An 18,395-nucleotide genomic window follows, 5' to 3' on the forward strand; every position below is an offset into this window, starting at 1 on the left:
ACCAGTCAACAGGGAATCGGGCAGGGTCACTCACTGGCTGGAGGGGTGGTCATGGGTCGGGAAGGGGCAGCACACAGAGACGACAGGTGAGCCGAGGGCCAGTGTGACAGACCATGACTGGGGCCAGGGGAAGCAATGCCTTTCCTGGGAGGGAGGGAGGCCATGGAAGGCATGAGGCCAGGAGGAGGGAGCATGGACAGCAGTGCCAGGCCCCCCGACCTGCTCTCGGCAGCTCTCCTGTGATGGTGGGGGGGTGGAGACAGACATTACTCACACTGTCCACGGCGAGGATCTTGGCCCAGATGAAGACAAGGAGAGGCCGCAGCTCCCTGGCTGAGCTCTGGAGCAGCTTCAGCACGTAGGGGAAGATGCCCACAGACAGCGCCTGTGAGAGAGAGCATGTGAGCCCCACTCTGGAGGGAGCAAAGCACATGGCGTCCTCAGCACGGACAGAGCTGTGAGGGGCAGAGCTGTCCTCCCCGACCTCCAGTTCTTCTCCTGGAAGCGACCCAGGCCTGCCTGCTTGGGCTGCACCAGTACACGCAGACCACAGGGTAAGAGACACGCCAGGCCTCTACCCGAGTCTACCCACGACGATTCACACACGGACTCCCTGCTGGCTCCTGGGAGTGGAAGTGGGCCAGCGAGGAGTGCTCGTGTAGGCTTCCTAACTTTTAGGTCTTCCCTTTTCTCCTTGCTGAACTATCAATTATCACTCTTGGTTGACAGCATATAATGAAACAACTTACATACATCAATGGAGGTAAAACAACATGCTGAGCTCTCATGTGCCCATCGCCCAGCTTCAACGCTGTCAAACCAAAGGGTGCAGTATCCTGGCTGGCCCCGCCCACTGTCCTCTCCTGAATGTTCTGAAGCCCCCCTTAGGTATCACACGGCGTCATTTGTAAACACTTAGTGTTTCTCTCTAAAAAATAAAGTCTCTTTTATTAAAATATGACCACATACCATTACCACACCTAGAAAATGAACAGTTATAATTATGCTTTAATAATATAAATCATTCAGTTTATGTAAACTTTGTTTCATGAATATTACTTTTTCAAATTCCAACTTTCAAACTTTCATTTCCAAACAGAGCCCCGTAAGGTCCACACTCTGCAGCTGGTGGTGGGTCTCCTGAATCCCCTTTTATCTCTAGCCTCCCTCTTGATCTCTTTCCCTAGTGATCTGTATAGTGAAAAACTGGGTCACTTTTGACTCTTTTTCCAGCATTTTGTTTCTACTTCTCTGTAGAATGAATGATAGGAAAGTGTTTCACAGTTGTGCCTAAAACCAGAGTGAAAGGACGGTGAGTGAGGCTTCACAGGCTGCTCTTCCAGGAGAACAGGCACCACGTGTGGCCAGTACCCAGCTCAGAGGCTGCCAGCTTCCTGGTGTGACAGGGGTGAGCCCCTCCCTAGAGTGTTCTTAAAGGACACCTTCTGTCCCACAAAGGTGATGCCTAACAGCAGAAGGGAAAGGGCCCCCAACAACATGAGGGTGCAAAGAGAGGTCCACGGGGGCCCTGCGGGTTTAATGGCCGCCCCCACAGTCATGCTTGGCTGTATGGTCAAGGACCCTTGATTCCTCAGTTGGTGCCCCCTCCACTCCTCCCCTGCTGATGCAGGAAGCACACACCAGACTCACTGCCCAGGGACCCAGGTCCAGAAATCTTCCCAGCAAGTCCAGGGCTCTCAGCCGGTGTACTTGGCTCAGCAGCACCTGGAAGGGAGAAGAGGCAGCGTCACTGCAAGGTGCCCTCCGTGACCCTGGATGAGCATCCCAGGGAGCTGTTTACCCGGGTTGGCGGGTGCCCCTTTCTCTATGGCTCACATTTTGCACAGGCTGGGAACACTCCATTTCTTCACTAACAGGTAAATGACGTGCGCACTGCAGGAACTATTAGAACAGACACTTTCTAATGGTGTTTAAGAAAATACTCACTGATGACACTGGTCTATTCACTTCTAGGTGCTGTTCTCTAGGTATAATGTCCCCTGTTTGTTCTAAATTCAATGATACTATTGTATTTCTCATCTCCTTGATGAGTAAATGATACACTGTCAGTCTTACTACATAACCCTAGATATGTTTGATCATATCACTGCCAGTGGCAGTACAGAAGTGCATTTCTGTAAATGTGCATAATTCATTTAAAACAATCTCCCCGTTGCTAGATTTTTAAATTATTAATACATTTTTGTTATTGTAAAAATGCTATGATAAAAACACTAACAGGTACATCTCTGCACATTTACATGGTTTCCTCCCCTCCTTCCTCCTAGAATAAACCTGAGAAGTAAAATTAGAGGGTCAGAGCACCCACACTTACATCACCAGATTGCCCTCCAGCTGAACAAACTTGCCCACTTGCCCACCTGCCAAGGCTCAGCTGGTTACCAGGCAGCAGGACATATTTGCTCTGGTACTCACAGGTTACGCAAGCTTGGGCACATAACTTCTCGGAACTTTAATTTCCTAATTCATAACACAAGACTCAACCACGAGGGATTTATTAAATATCAAATTAAAAGCTCCCAAGAAAACATTAGCCCATGTTACACTATTTGCCAACATGACAGTTAATAATAAAATGCTCTTTTAATTTGAATTTCCTTGATTACAAATGAGGCTGAATATTTTTTCATAGGTTAATTGGCTATTTCTCTAGTAAACCAGCCAGGCATGTCCTTATTTTCCTACTTAAATGTTTGACTTTTTCCTTTTCATATGAAAGGATTCTTTTTAAATGAAAAAGAGCAACCTCTGCCACATATTTTTCTTTTTCTCCTGTGGTATATCAAAGCTTTAAGCTTTAATGGAGTCATTTATATTGACTTCTCTCATGGTATTAACATGGGGATTACGTGTACAGAGTCCTGTGATGCAGAGCCCTTCTGCCCACTGCTGTTCCCAGCCATCAGGTATGGGGCACCTACTGTGGTCCCAGCCATCCAAAGTGGGTATGGGGTACCTGGTATGTACGGACACGGTGCTGGGGGTGACTGGGAACAGCAGGAGCCCTCCTGTCACAGCAGGAGCCGAGACAGACATTCTGCATCCACACCACAATAACCATTGTGATGGTGAACAGATGACCAGGGACAGCCACTCCCTACTCGGGGTCTGAAGGCTTTCCCTCCCAGTGGGAGAAGTGTGGGGTTCCTGGGCTTCAGGCAGAGGGGCTGGCAAAGCGGGGTGTCTGAGGGAAAGTGGGGTGTCTGAGGAAGTCAGGCGGGCGGGCTGACAGGGAGGCTCCAGAGTCAGCTGAACCTGCAGACCAAGCTAAGGGCTTCAGCTTTTCTTCAGAAGAGCAGCAGAGGGGCCCGTCCAATGTGCTCAGTGTGGGCAACAGGCTGGCAGGAGGCTGACTGGAAGGGTGGGATGGGTGGATTTGACCACGGCAAGACTGATGGGGAAAAACAGATTCCAAGACAGCCAGCAGGCATGATCCAGAGCCTGCTGGTGGAGGGGGAAGGTGGGTGAGGAAAAGGAGCTGCTGGAAGATAAGGTTTGGAATGTGGCGAGAGAAAAGGCAGGACAGGACAGGCCGGCCAGCCTGGGTCGGTCTGCCAAGGGGGAAGCTGGGTGGAGCAACTGGTGAGGGATGGGACAGGAGGCAAGAGAGGGGACAGGAGGTTTTAACCACGTACCTGCTGGGGGTGGCGGGCAGGATCAGCAGCAGGACTCAGGAAGCAAACCCTCTGGCTGCAGGGATGTGGCCAGTGGTGGAGGGACTGAACAGGGGGTGAGGAAATGGTACCACCAGAGCAGTGGTTTGAGAGGCGCCCCTCTGAGGGCCAAACACAGGCATGTGGGAAGAGGCTGAGGGTGCAGGAGGGTCAGCAGATGGGGGACAGAGGAGGTAGCCAGAGAGGCTGGAGGGAGTGGAAAGAGAGGAGGGGGTCCCGGCAGCAAGAGGCTCCCGAGGAGGGGTTCCTGATAGGGAGGCTGGGGAGCTTCCCCACATGGGTGCGTGGCCTGTGGCTGCAGGGGAACCGAGAGCAGGCGTGTCCGCCTGGCAGGCAGCCCAGGGGTCAGGGAGGTGGAGGTGGCTGGGTTCAGCTACTGAAATGTTGTCTCCCACTGGTTTGGAGCCTGTTTCCATGTCACTCTTTGGAGGCAGATGCTTAAGTGGTTCGTTTTTTGTTTGGAGAAGTTAAGATTCTCTGATAAAGAAGCTGGTGGGAGAGGTTATGTGGGGACTGCTCATAGGGGTCTATCTGAACAGGACCTGATCCCTCTGCATGTTTAACTCGTGGGTTATCATATGCCACCACGGCAGAAAGGCAGGTGTGCAGGGCAAGGTTAGATGGTGGGAAGGTGCGGGATTTGGAGTCAAGCTGACCTGACTCTCTTACTTCCTGACAGTGTGGCTTAAACCACTACCTTTGGACACTTCAGTTTCATCATCGAGAAGAATGGAGATGATAACATGTAATTTCCAGAATTAAATGAGATGCAGCCTGTCTGGTGTGATGATTGTTACTGTTTCTGTGATGTTACAGCGTGATGATTGTTACATTCAGCACAGGATGGCTCCAACTCTCAGAAGAGATTTGACTATTTATTTGTTTATTACTGTGCTGGGTGGCTTATGGGACCTTAGTTCCCCGACCAGAGACTGAACATGGGCTCTGGCAGTGAAAGTGCCAAGTGCCAACCCTTGGAGCACCAGGGCATTCCCTATTTTGTTTTTTAAAGAAAGTGGAACCGCCGGAGGTTCAAGTTTCTAGGGCAAGCAGAACCTTTCATTATTAGGTTTGTGAAAGGAGGTGTAATTCATCAAAAATCAAAGACATCAAACACATACAGCACTTGTAAAGATTCTGTTTTCTGATTCCCTTTGTTATTTAAAACACTGTCAACTTGAATAAAGCTCTGGATTTTCAAGTAAATAGCAGAGCAATTTGCAGTGGAAGAAATGGCAACGTGGGCCAAGAAACCTAACCCATGGGTAGTTTGTATTGCTTATTTCTCATGTGCACTAACCAGCAGTAAAAGCTCTCCATTACAACGTCTTATTTACAGGTGGCAAAAGTAAAATGGAAATCGTCACCATCACTACTGCAACTCCATCTCTTCCGACTGCTGTCCACATTGATGAAACACACATTAAAGCACCAATAGACAGCTCACTTGTCTCAGAGACTCAAAGACCGTCAGCAATGCAGGATTTTGTGCTGTGGGTATTGATGTTTTGTTGGAAAATAAACAGCATCAATAACGAGCCCTGGGGAAAATGTCAGGTACTGGCTTTTCTAAACGTTACCCCTTCCTTCCAATTCCTTCTGCTGATTTACATTTTAAAACAAAATTGAGGGCCAATATAAATTAAAATTACTTTTTTAAAAAAAAGAACTGGCTTTTGTTTGTTTGTTTGTATTTGCACTTAAAAAAAGAAATTCCTGTTTCAATGTGCTTCAGGCCCTGGGGAAATTACAGAGATAAATGTTGGAGAACTAAATTAGTTACTAGGATTTCTTTCTGTCTGTGGCAATCCAAACTAAAGATTAGCGGTGGTGACATCAACACTGAAACTAAAACAGAGCTGATAGGGCAACTACTTTTCATGCACCTTGCACACAACAGGCACATTCAGGCTTCTGGCTCAAGCCGCTTCTGAAAATCCAGATTCTCAAGCTCTAGTTCTGGCCTGGTGCACCCGGGAATCTGATGATCAGAGATCCTGATCATTACCCAATGACCCTACATTACCCAATGTAGGTAATATGTGTAGTAATAACAGTCCACTTACTATCCTGCTGCCATCCAATAATAATGCTGTACTCTCAGACCAAAAATTCTCTTTGTAGATGATGCCATGAAAGCCAACAGGGTTTCCTGATGAAATGCCCATACTGACTTTGTGGAAAGGTCCTAACACGGAATCTTGTAAAATTTCTCTCTTTCCTCTCTTTTCCACAATATTGATTCTTCCAACTCTAACTTGGGCTTGTTTGTACACGGGCCACCAAGGGAGGGCAGACAGTAATGTCGAGTCCAGGCAGGGCTGTCAGACCATGAGACCACAGGGCCAGGCCTTGCGGTGCTGCATGGCTCAAGAATCTTCCTTCCCATCCTTGATTTATATTTTTAAAAGGTGAAAAACGACGTCAGGGCTGGTCAAGAAAAGTGTAGATTCATGCTTACATCTACACAAGGGGCTATAAATCTGCTGCCCTAGGGGACAGTTCATTTTACTCCAATGGTCCTCAGTGAATGCCTCCGAATTTTCCGGTGGACAAAATGCTTGCTGGTGGTGGAAAAAGTAGCAGGGATTGGAAAAGCTGTAATGTCTCTGTATTAAAATTCTCTCTCAGAATGTTGAAATAAGTACATACATGTACAGGATGTGCTGACAATATTTCAAATCATTAGGGAAATACCAAAATTACCTAATAAATTATGTTGGGATGACTAGATAATTATCTGGAGGAAAGGTGGATTAAAAACAAATAAAACAAAATAAAATTCTCTTTCTTTTCAGCAACATTTCTGAATTGCCAAGGTTCTGGGGATAAGTGATAGATGATGGGGCCCAGGTTCTGGCAAAATAACTGAATTAAAGAGAAAGAAGCAGATACCACGGGCTGCCCCAAATGAAGCAAGGGCTCCTTTGCACTGTGTTGGGTTTTCTTGTTAAGTAAAGGTTCCTGCACTGATCCAGGTGGGGCATAGCCCAGACAGAACCCCCAGAATGATGAGGAAACTATGATTTAAGTTTGTTGGAAGACTGGACAGAAGATGCCCCTTTTCTTTCAGTTATTCCCTCATTTTGGTATTAGCAAGTTGGGTCTTCTCTTTTCCTGGGGGAATGTGAGTTGTAAATGGGACATTAAAGAAAAAGTCAACAGGGGGCCGTTTACAACAAGGTTGTTTGCCTGGCTGGTTGCAAAGTGCTGGGCAGTGTGTCCCTGCTTGGAAAGGTTTTATTCATCCCATTATTGAAATAATAGAAAAGTCAGTGGAGACCGGCCACAGTCTCCTCTTATGAAAATTTGGGGGACCCTAGTTGCTAGGGAGCTCAGCACACCCAATCAACCACTGCCATTCCAAAGCCCTGCCTGTTGGCCTTCCACTTGATGAGAACTCGTGGGCTCCTGCCAAATAGACAGTGTTCTTTGTTGTGTTGTTATTGTTGCTTTTTTTGGTTTTGTTTTGAAAATCTGTTGATAGCTCACCCTGCGAACTCAGGATAGTCTTAAACTAATCTAGAAGCACACATGAGGAATACCAATAATTTCTGCATTCTTTTCATAATGTCAGAAAAGCAGCAGCCATAATACATTAAAAACACCAAAATATCTCCAGGGAAGGATCCTGGCCAACAGCCTGTCCCAGCTGATTATCAAGCCGTGAGGACAGGCTGTGTGTTGGCATTTCACAACTGCACATCCTGCTCTCACTGCTTGCTGTCTGGGTCCTGCACACAGTCCTGAGTCCGCTGAGATGTCAGTTCTGTTGCAGGCAGACAATTTTCCCAGGCCGCCATGCAGTAGGCACAGAGTGGGAGAGCAGACCATGTGGGGAGGGGGCCCGCCACACTCCATGTGGGCCAGAGATCAGCTCAGAACACACGCCTGGCCCATTGAAGACAGACAGTGCTTCTGTGTGATGTGGTCAGTGGCCTGGTGAGAAAGTGGAGCCCTCCTGGGGCGGTGGGGAGGAGGGGCAAGGCCTTGTCCTCAGGCAGGTGGACAATTAGGCAAAGCAACCTAAGCAGCTTTCTGGGGGAGGAGGTGATGGTCCTCCCAGCCAGCTCTCAGATTTTAAGACCCTGCTTCCTAACTGGGTGAGGATGTAAATGCCCACCCCTTTCTGCTGCTAGCCCGGCCCCTCCCACAACTGCCCACAGTTCTTACCTAAGATTCAACTGCCCCATCCCCACTGCACACAACTTTTTCCAGGGCCTAAAGTGAATTATCAGGCCTTGGTGTCTATACTGACAGTGGTTTTAAATCTCATTTGACACTATCTCAGAGTAAAACAGCCTTGCTTACATCACAGTCTGGTCCCTACACCTGCCCCATAAATATACATTACCTGAAACAAAAGTTCTGTGAAAACTCCTACCTGTGATGAACTTTGGTATTTTGCCATCTCAGTAACCCAAAACTTAGCTGGGTGAGACTCACAGAACTGACCTCCCAAACCATTCCTAGGGCACCAACTGCCGCGAGAACAGTGACACAAGCCACGTGGTGACTGCACTTGACAGCCCACAGCACCCTCGGGCACAGCCCCCCAGAAACGACCAACCCACAGGTGCTGATGGCCTGCGTGTGTAATCTGCTCAGGCTCTCCCCTTTTCTCTGCGGCTGATGTGCATCTCACATCCTTCCAAAGAGAAGGGGTGCTGACACCACGAACAGTTCTGGAACAGAGCGCACTGACAGCAGCTCTGGGGGCAGAGGAGAGAGCGGCTGACAGCCCAGAACAGTGCTTAATTGAGGGAGGGGGCAGTGATTTCACCAGGGGAGCCATGAAGGAGCAAGGACTCCTCAGCTACAAAGCATGGGGGCTGTCACACACTCCGCCCCGATAAGCCAGTCCCCTTGCTGGGAGGCTGCGGGGTTCTCTGGCTCCCTCCCTGGGACAATCTGGTCCACCTGCAGACACTCACCTGTAAGACAATAGGAAGCTGCTCAGGCGGGTTCCTGTTCTCCACGCCCATCGTGAGCCACACCTGGAAGGCGGTCAGCTGCTCAGCAAAGAAGGGGCTGTGCTGTGGGACAAGCAAGGTGGGTTAGTCAGGGACACCCTTCTTCACCTGGCTCTGCCTACACATACCCACCCCCCGTCAACTCAGCCATGTGTCTTTGAGAGGCCTCAACTCTGCTCGGCTACCACCTAGGCGAAAGCCCGCAGGGCCAGGCCATGGCAGAGGAGGTGGTGAGATGTGGTCAGGCGGGCATGTTTCATACAGCAGAGTCAGACTGGGTGTGGGTAAGAGAAGGGTTGTGGTTAGGTTAACGCTGGGGCTCAGGACTAAACAGGCTTCCTTGGTGGCTCAGCTGGTAAAGAATTTCCCTGCAGTGCAGGAGACCTGAGTTCTCCTGGGTGGGGAAGCTCCCCTGGAGAAGGAAATGGCAACCCACTCCAGTACTCTTGCCTGGGAAATCCCATGGACAGAGGAGCCTGGTGGGCTACAGTCCATGGAGTCGCAAGAGTTAGAGACAACTTAGTGATGAAATCACCACCACCATGGATCTAAACACCAGAAAATGTGGTGCCATGACCTGAGGTGACTTGATGACTAAACCACCACCACCACAGGTCTAACCACCAGGAAATGGGGTCCTGTGACCTGAAGTGGGAAGACTGAAAGCAGCATGTTTCGGAGAAGCACGTGGGAAACTCAACTTGGATGCATTGTGTTTAAGGTGCCTCCTGGACACCCGAGTGAGACATCAGGGGGGTGGGATGGGAGGGGGAGAATGGCCTACACGGGCTTGCAGTTCAGGACATGGGTCTGGGTTGGAGAGACAGATCCATTTATAATGTGATAAAGAGTGGGGACCCCGGGCTGAGCCCTGGAGCAACCCAAGAGCAAGAGGCCAAGGAGGTGGAGACACTAGGGCAAGGCCTGCAGAGGGAGCAGGAGCAGGCAGCAGCCAGGATACCAGGGAAGAGAGATTTATCGGAAGGCTGTGGTTGGCACCGTCATGTTATGATGTGGAGGGTCAGGCAGGACCAAGGTCCAGGACTGACCACGACATGAGGGCCCTGGAGACTGACTACTAAGAATGTTATGGGGGCCGTGGTAGTGGGCAGAAGCACAGCTGGACTAGGTTCAAACAGAAGGGAAGATGATTTAGAGACTCAAGAATAGTTCTTTGCAGGAATCTGGCTGCAAAGGGGAAGGGATCGGATAGGATCATGTGACCAGGCATTTCTTTCTAAAGGTGGGAGAAAAGGGCGTATTTGTAAGAGGGGGAATTGCTGATAGAGGAGGAGGTGCTGGCGAGAGCCCTGGAGGGTAGACACCAGGGAGCAGGAGCCCTCCAGGAGCCGGAAACGGGACACAGATAGGCGGGGATGCAGGGAGGAAATGGGCATGGAGGGACTGAGAGGCTCCCTCTATCGCTCCTGTCTCTCAGCGAGGTGGGAAAGGGAGCAGGTGCCATGGACAGAGGGCAGAGAGGGGACAGGAAGGAATGAAGGAGACACATCTGGGCAGCTGCTAGGCAGCATTTAAGGCCCCTGGAGGGCAGTGGCAAAAGCAGGTTACAGTGGGCTTCCCCAGCCTAACAGCGGGGGTGCAGAGGGTGGCTTGTCCTCTCGAAAGTCCTGCAGAGGGGACGACTTTGGTGGTGATGACAGGGACTAGGGAAACCTTAGATTAGAGGCTCAGGTAGGAGGGGGCCTAAGCCATCGGAAGGGGGTCTGGGGACCAAGAAGCCAAGTGGTAGGACTGCTGGGTTTTCTGTATTACATGGTCATCCCCACTTAATATGCAGCTCTGTTGTCTGTGAGACCCAAACAGAATTTCAAATCTCTGCCTCCCACCCACTCCTCTCTGCCCACACTGTTCCCCAGGGGGAGAGGAAGGGTGGATGGGAAGGCAGGGATGTGGGTTGTGACCCCAGGTTCTGGCACATGTGGACACATGCTCGTAGAGGACTCCGAGTGGTGGGCTGGGCTCAGTGAGGCTGTGAGCCAGACCAGGGCACTCCTGCCATGCCCTCTGCAGAGGGGCCTGGGGCTCAGAGCCGTGGTGCCCCTCGTAAAGAATTGGGCAGAGAAATTTCACACTCAGGAATTCATGTTCTTGCGAAGTCAGGGTACATGAAGTTACTCAAATTTGAAGGGCAACCTGGGGATTGGAATGGAGCCCCCAAAGTGCTATTCCTGTTAAGTGTGAGTTATTCACAGATTGGTTTAAAAACAATAGTCCTGTGAAGTGCTCCCTCCCCAGCTGTACCGAGTGAGGGGGACCTTCAGTCTGGAAAGGGAAGTTGGGAAACTCAGGTAATTCCACCTCTCCCCCTTTCCTTCACTTTGGTTTTACCTTGTGGATACAAACATGCGGTTCACTGCTGCAGAAGCCGCTCTGTCCCCAAAGACAGACAAACACTCCTGATCTTTTCACCTAAAGCTGACAAAGAGGGAAAAACCCTTCTCATTGAAGGGTGCTGTGAGGTTTGTCGTGCTTTTTAAAGCTGCGGAGATGGTAACAAATCAACTCAGTCCCTAGCATAAGCGTGGCTCAGCATTTTAAGTAACACTTCACAGAACAGCTCGAGAGCTGCCCTGTGAGTGTCTGAGATGATTCACAGAGCTATTGTTTTGGGCCAAATCTTCAAGACCACCTCCCGGTGTATCAGAGCTACCATGTAGATTCTTGAGGGGAAGACACAGAGCCTGGGATGAGTGTTCTGGAGCAGCACTCAGCTAGTGGGCGGAGGCTCTGAGTCATGTGACCACGTGGCCTGGGCCTCGGGGGGATGATTCTGACACAGGTGGTCAGCCCACGTGTTAGATGGGTTGGAAGGGGTCTGAAAACAGGTGCCAGGCGTGATGGATTCAGAGCAGAAAGGCCATCTCTGGGCACAAGGAGCCACACCTGACCCTGAGGGCCAGTCCACCCTGTCTTGTGCTGTCACCCTGGGGAGGGAAGATAATTACTTCATATCAACACACTCCTGCTCTTCTTACCGGCCGACCCTGGTCCAAACACACTGATGCTGGCTGTCTCATAGTAAGTAAGGTTTCTTAAACGGGTACAAGCCCTAACCATAAAAGAAAAACATTGGTGAGCTGGGTATGGTAAAACAAGAACCTTCTGTTCACCAAGTAAAAACATCAAACAAGTGAAAATGAAATCTACAGAATGAAAAAAGGTATTCACAATCTGTGTCGGGCCTCCCTGGTGGCTTAGTTGGTAAAGAATCTGCCTGCAGGAGACAAAAGAGACATGGATTTGACCCCTGGGTCAGGAATATCCCCTAGAGAAGGAAATGGCAACCCATCCCAGTGTTCGTGCCTGGAGAATTCCATGGACAGAGGAGCCTGGCAGGCTACAATCCGCGGAGTTGCAAGAGTCGGATCTGACTGAGAAACTAAACTACCACTAGCATTCACAATATGCAACAAAGGATTTGTATTCAGCATATAAACAGAACCACTACAAATTGGTAAGAAACATAATGCAAAAGAAAAATGACCAAAAGTCTTGAACACGCAACTTATAAAAGAGGATATTCAAATAGACAATAAAAATACGAAACAGGGCTCAATACTATTAACCAGGGAAATGCAGGATAAAATCTCAATGAAACACCATTACATATGGAACCAGAAAAGCCAAAAGGAAAAAAAAAAGGTAGAAAACATCACATGTTGACAAGGACATGAAACAAACTCATATATCATGGAAAGGACTGAAAATTGACTCACAACCACTTTGGAAAACTATCCAGCAGTTTTCCTACTGAAACTAAAAACATGCACAACTGGTAACTAGAAATATCATTCCTCAAGTGCACACCTGACACTAATGTACCCAAGCACAAGGGATTAACAGCACCTGGCCACACCTGCCCACCCACCTCAGGCCCAAAATTTAAGGGGACACCAAAAAACAGTTGCTGCTGCTGCTAAGTCGCTTCAGTTGTGTCCGACTGTGTGACCCCATAGACAGCAGCCCACCAGGCTCCCCCATCCCTGAGATCCTCCAGGCAAGAACACTGGAGTGGGTAGCCATTTCCTTCTCCAGTGCATGAAAGTGAAAAGTGAAAGTGAAGTCGCTCAGTTGTGTCCGACTCCTAGTGACCCCATGGACTGCAGCCTACCAGGCACCTCTGTCCATGGGATTCACCAGGCAAGAGAAAAAACACAGTAATTGAGGTTTAAAAAAAAAAACTTCATGCAGTATTTAAGAAAATAAAAATAAAGGTAAAAATCCATGATGAAAAAAATATCAAAATTTCATATAAAGACAGGCCCAGCATGACTGATTTCTCTCTCTGTCTCAGGCTCCAGTGTCTCGGTTGGGCAGCGGTCAGGACAATTCGTGAGGTCCACAGGATGGACCATGACCTTTGGGGTTTCCAGGCTATAACAGGAATGAGCTACAAGTGCACAGATTGAATAGTGTTGAGTGAAAGCAGCCAGACACAAGGATTCTATTTACCAAAATACAAACTGCACAGGGCAACACATGCCCCAGGGAAAGCAGTGGCCAGGGTGGGGCCTCAGGGGGCTGCTGACGTTATGATTTGGGTGCTGGTTATGTGACTGCACTCAACTTGTAAATTCATCAAGCTGCACAATACAATGCCTACAGTCTTCTCTGTGTATGTTATGCTTTTAAAAGAATGGAAACGTTTTTTAAAGGAATGAAAAGCCAGCATGTGGCTCTATCAGGAATCCCTCCCCATCACAGTTTGGTGACATTGCTCCCAGAGGCAGAGTCCTGAATCCAGTAGATGAGAAATGAGGCTGAAGACGCTTGAAAGGAGGCCTGGCACTGGAAGGAGGGGTGAGGACACGGAACAGTGGGACTTCATTATCTGAGAGTGTGCAGCTCCCACCCCCTGACGGTAAAATGAAAATCAGGCACAGAGCACAAAAAAAGCACGAGTTGAACGAGGTTCCCAAACACGTGTGTGTGTGTGTGTTAACAGGCCCTGTCCCCGTGTAGGTGGAGCTCGTGAGGGGCAGGAGTCCAGGACTGTTCCCTATGGAGACTTGTCACTGCCTCAGGGATTAGGGCCTTCCAGCAACATCAAATACATGGGTGGGAGACACGTGAAGGTCCTGCCAGCGTCCACTTGTGGGTTCATGATGCAAGGCCAGTTTTGGCTTTCTTACAAGTGCATTAAAGGAAAGGTGGGTGGAGGTGGGGGAGCTGCTGGAGTGGGCACCGCAAATGCTGGTGGAGAACCTAGCGGGGGGCAGACGGGATCTTGCTGCAGAATTCTTCCAACTTTGCGGTAGGTTTGAAAACATTCATAATAAAATGGGAAAGGTTCCAGCAATAAAGGAGGGGATGAAAGATAAGACAAAATTGAGAGGAAGGACCTTGTAGTCCAGGTACCCCAGTCTTCTCCAGATGAAATCATCTGAGGGGTTAACACACACACATAAAACACCCCCCACCCCAGATATGCACACATGTACACACACCTGACAGAGAACACACACACCCATACCCAAAGATACATGCACACAAATATACATGCACATACACCCCTCCCTCTGAGATATACATACATACACACATACACACACACACACACACCCAGGCCCCTGACTCAGTAAGGTTAAAAGCTTCCCCGATGATCGTGATGTGCACTAAGAACGAAAAGCCTTTGCAGTGAGAGGTGGGTGCCTCTGACCTCGGTCAAAGTTGTGTGACTACACCCAAGGTCAGGAACCCTCATGTCCAGCAGGTACCATGTGCCATGCTCTGCCCTCCAGTCCTCACATGCTCCTTGAATTGGATACAACTATAATTCCCGTTTAAAAATAAGGAAACTGAGCTGCCCACTGCAGTCTCTTCAACAGGACCAGAGAAGATGGTGTGGAGAGAAAAAGCCAATGACTCCGACCTGCAAGCCCCACCCTCCATCCTCTTCAGGGGATGGCTTGGAGCCACCTGCTGCCTCCCACTGCCCCCAGCCCATTTACCCCCAGTCCCGAATGCCTGCCTGGTCCCTCAGGGGGTCAGAGTTGGGAGGTTTAACTGTGTTCTCACTTGAGGGGTAGTTCTTCTCTTTTTAACGGGTTTCTTGAGAGAAGGGACTGGGTCTCACCCACATGCACCCAGATGTGGTATCTGATGCACAGCAAACACCCAGCCAATGAGCAAATTTTGAATAAAACCGGGGGCTGCATAGGGAATGGAGGCAAGAGGAGACCCTTAGTGAGCAGTGGACAAGTCCCCTGGGGAGAGGGAGAGGCAATTTGCCTCAGGAGCCATGAGTGAAACCAGATGACTCAAGGACGACCAGACCACTAACTAGGAAAAGCACCTGGTGACCAGACATCCCCTCAGGGCCGAGAGTCTCGAGCATCGTTCACAGTGAAAAGGCTGAGAATCCGGGATCAGGGAGTGCACATTAAGAAAAGCAGACCCAAGACAACAACATTATAGAGAAGACATTTTTAAGAGCTGACCATTTCATAATCTAACTTTAAATAACCCCTGGTTGGTGCAATCTTTTAAGCTTCTGGCTAATAAATCTTCTCCCAGGTGGGTGAGGGCTGTCTCTGACACCCAAACAGGGGCTTGGCAGGCCAGGTGGCCAGAGAAACAGCTGCAGGGACCAAGCAGGATGCCCTGGGTCGGGGGGAAATGGGACTCACCCGAAACGCTGTGCCTTCTTCGATGATGGTCGGCAGCTGGGAGAGACAGATGTCCACAGCCAGGTCCCAGGCTTGCCTGGGGAGAGAGCAGACAGGGACCCACGAAGCATTACTGATGGGCTCACCCACAGGGGCCCTGACGGCAGAGGAGCCCATGAGCGGCTGAGTCAGGGTGGAGCTGCCAGTGGGGTGCACAGGAGGCGAGGAACTCTCAGCTGGCAGCACTCTAAAGCCATTTTGTTGATGACAGCTTTTCTCTTCAAATTAAAAGGAGAAAGAGCCCAGGAAAAATAAAGGGCCTTTTCCATGTTCTAACTAATAGTTTCCGCCCCAACTTGAGCCTACCTAGTGCGGCAGCCTGCCCACACTGACGGCAGCTGGGGCTCTGGGTGGCTGGACTGGGGCGGCAACACACACAAACTGGCCACGAAAGGCCGAGGTCAGGCTGAGGTGCTTCACCAGAGACAGGCCAGGTGGGGCTGGGAGAAAGGGTCTCCCTTGGCCCACAGCTAGAACTGCCCCTTGTCCTTGAGGCCGCTGCACCCCTCTGTGGGTGGTGGGAACCTGTGTCCAAAGCAAACCACTGGGGATGAGACGGGTGGTGCCCTGTATGCGGGGAGGTGGCAGCCTCTTCGATGGCTGGGCCCCGTCACCTTCTCCAACTTCCTGTGGTGCTGGGCCTGGCTCCACTCGCTATGAGATGTGCAAGACAAGGCCACACTGGGTCATGGCATCACCTCCCAAGAGTCAGTTTCACTGCCTGTGAGGTAGGCTAAAGATTGTGTCTCCTGTACAGGGTCCTGTGAAGACCTCAGTGGGTGGATGACATCGAGGGACATATACAGAGTCCTGCTGTTTCCCAGCAACATCCAACATTGATTCTAAACTGGATACAAACAAGTTTCTTCCTTTCTCTGTGGTCTCAATCTCAGTGCGGATTCCCAAGGATATAAAGATTCTCTCACTCAGACCTCCCTTTTTTTTAGAAATGTGCTCCTCTTGGAAGTGATGGTCTGAACAAGGGATTTTGTTTCTGGTATGGCAATCTCCTCCTACTACAATGCCCTGACACATACAAGGATTCCACGTTAGGTTTATTTACACTAATAACTGCCTGTTTGTGTGCAGGAGGTTTCTTCTCATGGGTCTTCATAAACGGTCAAAATAGGAATGAAAAAGGAAAACATCCAGAAAAACAAAATGGAAGATGAATAGAAAGACTAGAAAACTCTCTTTCGAGTATATGGAATATCTTTCTTTTGCCCAGACTGGCCCCTTCTGCACAAGCCTGCCCTTCCCCCTCCAATCTAATTAAGAAGCAATCAGGAGATAATCAAAAGTGCCTCAAAGTATGGGCAATAAATAGCTCCCATATGCTCAATAAGTGCCCAGACTGCATGCGAGATGGTTATTCTGTGGCGTTGAGGGAGCCGCTTACACTTTGTTAAGACAGAAGCAAAGTCAATTATTGTAATTAAGCTCTATGAAGATTCATTGAATTTAATCAAATTAAAAGTTTCAACTTCAGGAGTTAGAAGAGGAAAAGTGAGCACCAGACGGGGGAGGTGCTGTGGGCAGGGGGGTCTGGGGCAGCTGGTGGTCTTGATACAGCCACTTTACTGTAGGGGGGCACCAGGAAACTGTGCCTTCTGTATAGCAGGCTTCCATGCCTTCTTTCAGAACCATCTCCTCAAATTCAGGAGGCAAGAAGAGCTGTAAACCATTAATGATATCCCTGCTGGGGTGTCCTAGACAAAGTATCAGAGACTAGGCTGCCCTGGCGAGACCAACTGCCCTCAGACCTCTCCAAAGAGCGAAACAAAACCCGACGAAGCTGCAGCAGGCCCTGGGCGACAATCGTCTGAGGAGTGTGGGCTGTCTGGCCTGCCACCTCCTAAGGGCTGGCCCCCACCTGGGTCTAGCCATGGAGGAGGGTCGAGTCCTCTGCCAGCTGCACATTTCTGTGCCAGAAAAGCAGCTCAGAGGAGACTCCTGGCCTGAAAGGAAGGAGGTGTCTCGCCTGCTTCACCGGGAGCAAGGAGGGGCCTTGTCTGCAGGGGCACAGCTGCCTAAGTGAGAGGGGATGGGGACAAGGGCCTCTGTTCAAGACACTGAGGAGGACAAGGGAGGAGGGAGGATGTGGGAGAGCACTGAAGACCTGCCTGACACCAAGAGGCCAATCAGACTACGAGCACACAGTGAGGCTGCAGTGAGCCCCAGGCAGGGGCGGGAGAGAGCGGCAGGCTGGCGCTGGGCAAGCCAGTCTTTCTTTAGGGCCTGTGATTGTTGACTGTACAAAAGGAAAGGGTCAGGCTGAGGACCTCAGAGTTCTTATCAAGCCTTTGATCACAGGGCAGGCTTTTCAACAGCACAAAGGTACACTCTGCTGAGCATCTATTCAGTTGGTTAAAACTGGCTACATTTTCTAGGGTAAAATCAAACGAACTTAGAGTCTTAATTTGGGATTCTCACTAAGGGAAAGTGGGAAAGCGAGTCCTTAAAACCCTGAGCCATGGTGGGGGGCTGCTGGCACCCAGGCAAGTGCAGAACTTGGGAGGTGTCTGCGTTCGCACTTCCCACAGCCCCTGGGACCAGCCGTGCCAGCTGCACCCCTCCGGAGGGAGGACCCCGGGCTCCCCGCCCCCGAGGCTCAGAGCAGTGGGGCCCTGAGCCGTGGGCTGCCAATGAATCACGGCCTGGAGAACGTGCCATCCAGGCAAGAGCTTGAGTTTTCAGGAAACGGGCCTAAGATGGCAGGCGCCCAAGGAGTGGGCCGTGAGGAGAGCCTTCCAAGAGCACCCGGCTCCATCTGCACTGATCAGTCAGTCAGCCAGGCTCCCTTGATGGGAAGGAATGCACAGGTTATTACCATGGAGGAACGCAAGGTTTCAGGACCTGCTGAAATTGAAAGTGAAGGCGAACGGCTCCCTGATGGCTTCACATCAAAAATTAAACAGGAGCCGGGCGCTGAGCATTTCATCATCGGCGCCCCCCGCCTGAAGCAAAGTGTGAACGCGTATGACTTCATGTTTTAACCTCAATTTTTGTTAGGCTTTGTTCCCTGCCTCCCCCTGCTG

At 50.1% G+C, this 18,395-nt stretch overlaps 1 protein-coding gene across 2 annotated transcripts in view; it reads right to left on the reverse strand.

Moving 5' to 3' along the window:
- Positions 1-18,395, reverse strand: part of RPTOR (regulatory associated protein of MTOR complex 1) — a 318,946-nt gene that overhangs the window by 76,970 nt on the left and 223,581 nt on the right. For both annotated transcript variants that reach the window (XM_061144572.1, XM_061144571.1), the window contains exons 10-13: positions 15,319-15,394; positions 8,630-8,731; positions 1,642-1,725; positions 275-385 (exon numbers count right to left, since the gene is read on the reverse strand). In XM_061144572.1, the coding sequence (XP_061000555.1) occupies positions 275-385; positions 1,642-1,725; positions 8,630-8,731; positions 15,319-15,394 (373 nt within the window). The remainder of the gene's footprint in view (positions 1-274; positions 386-1,641; positions 1,726-8,629; positions 8,732-15,318; positions 15,395-18,395) is intronic.

The sequence above is a fragment of the Dama dama genome, chromosome 5 (assembly GCF_033118175.1).
Source record: "Dama dama isolate Ldn47 chromosome 5, ASM3311817v1, whole genome shotgun sequence".
NCBI classification, from domain to species: Eukaryota; Metazoa; Chordata; class Mammalia; order Artiodactyla; family Cervidae; genus Dama; species Dama dama.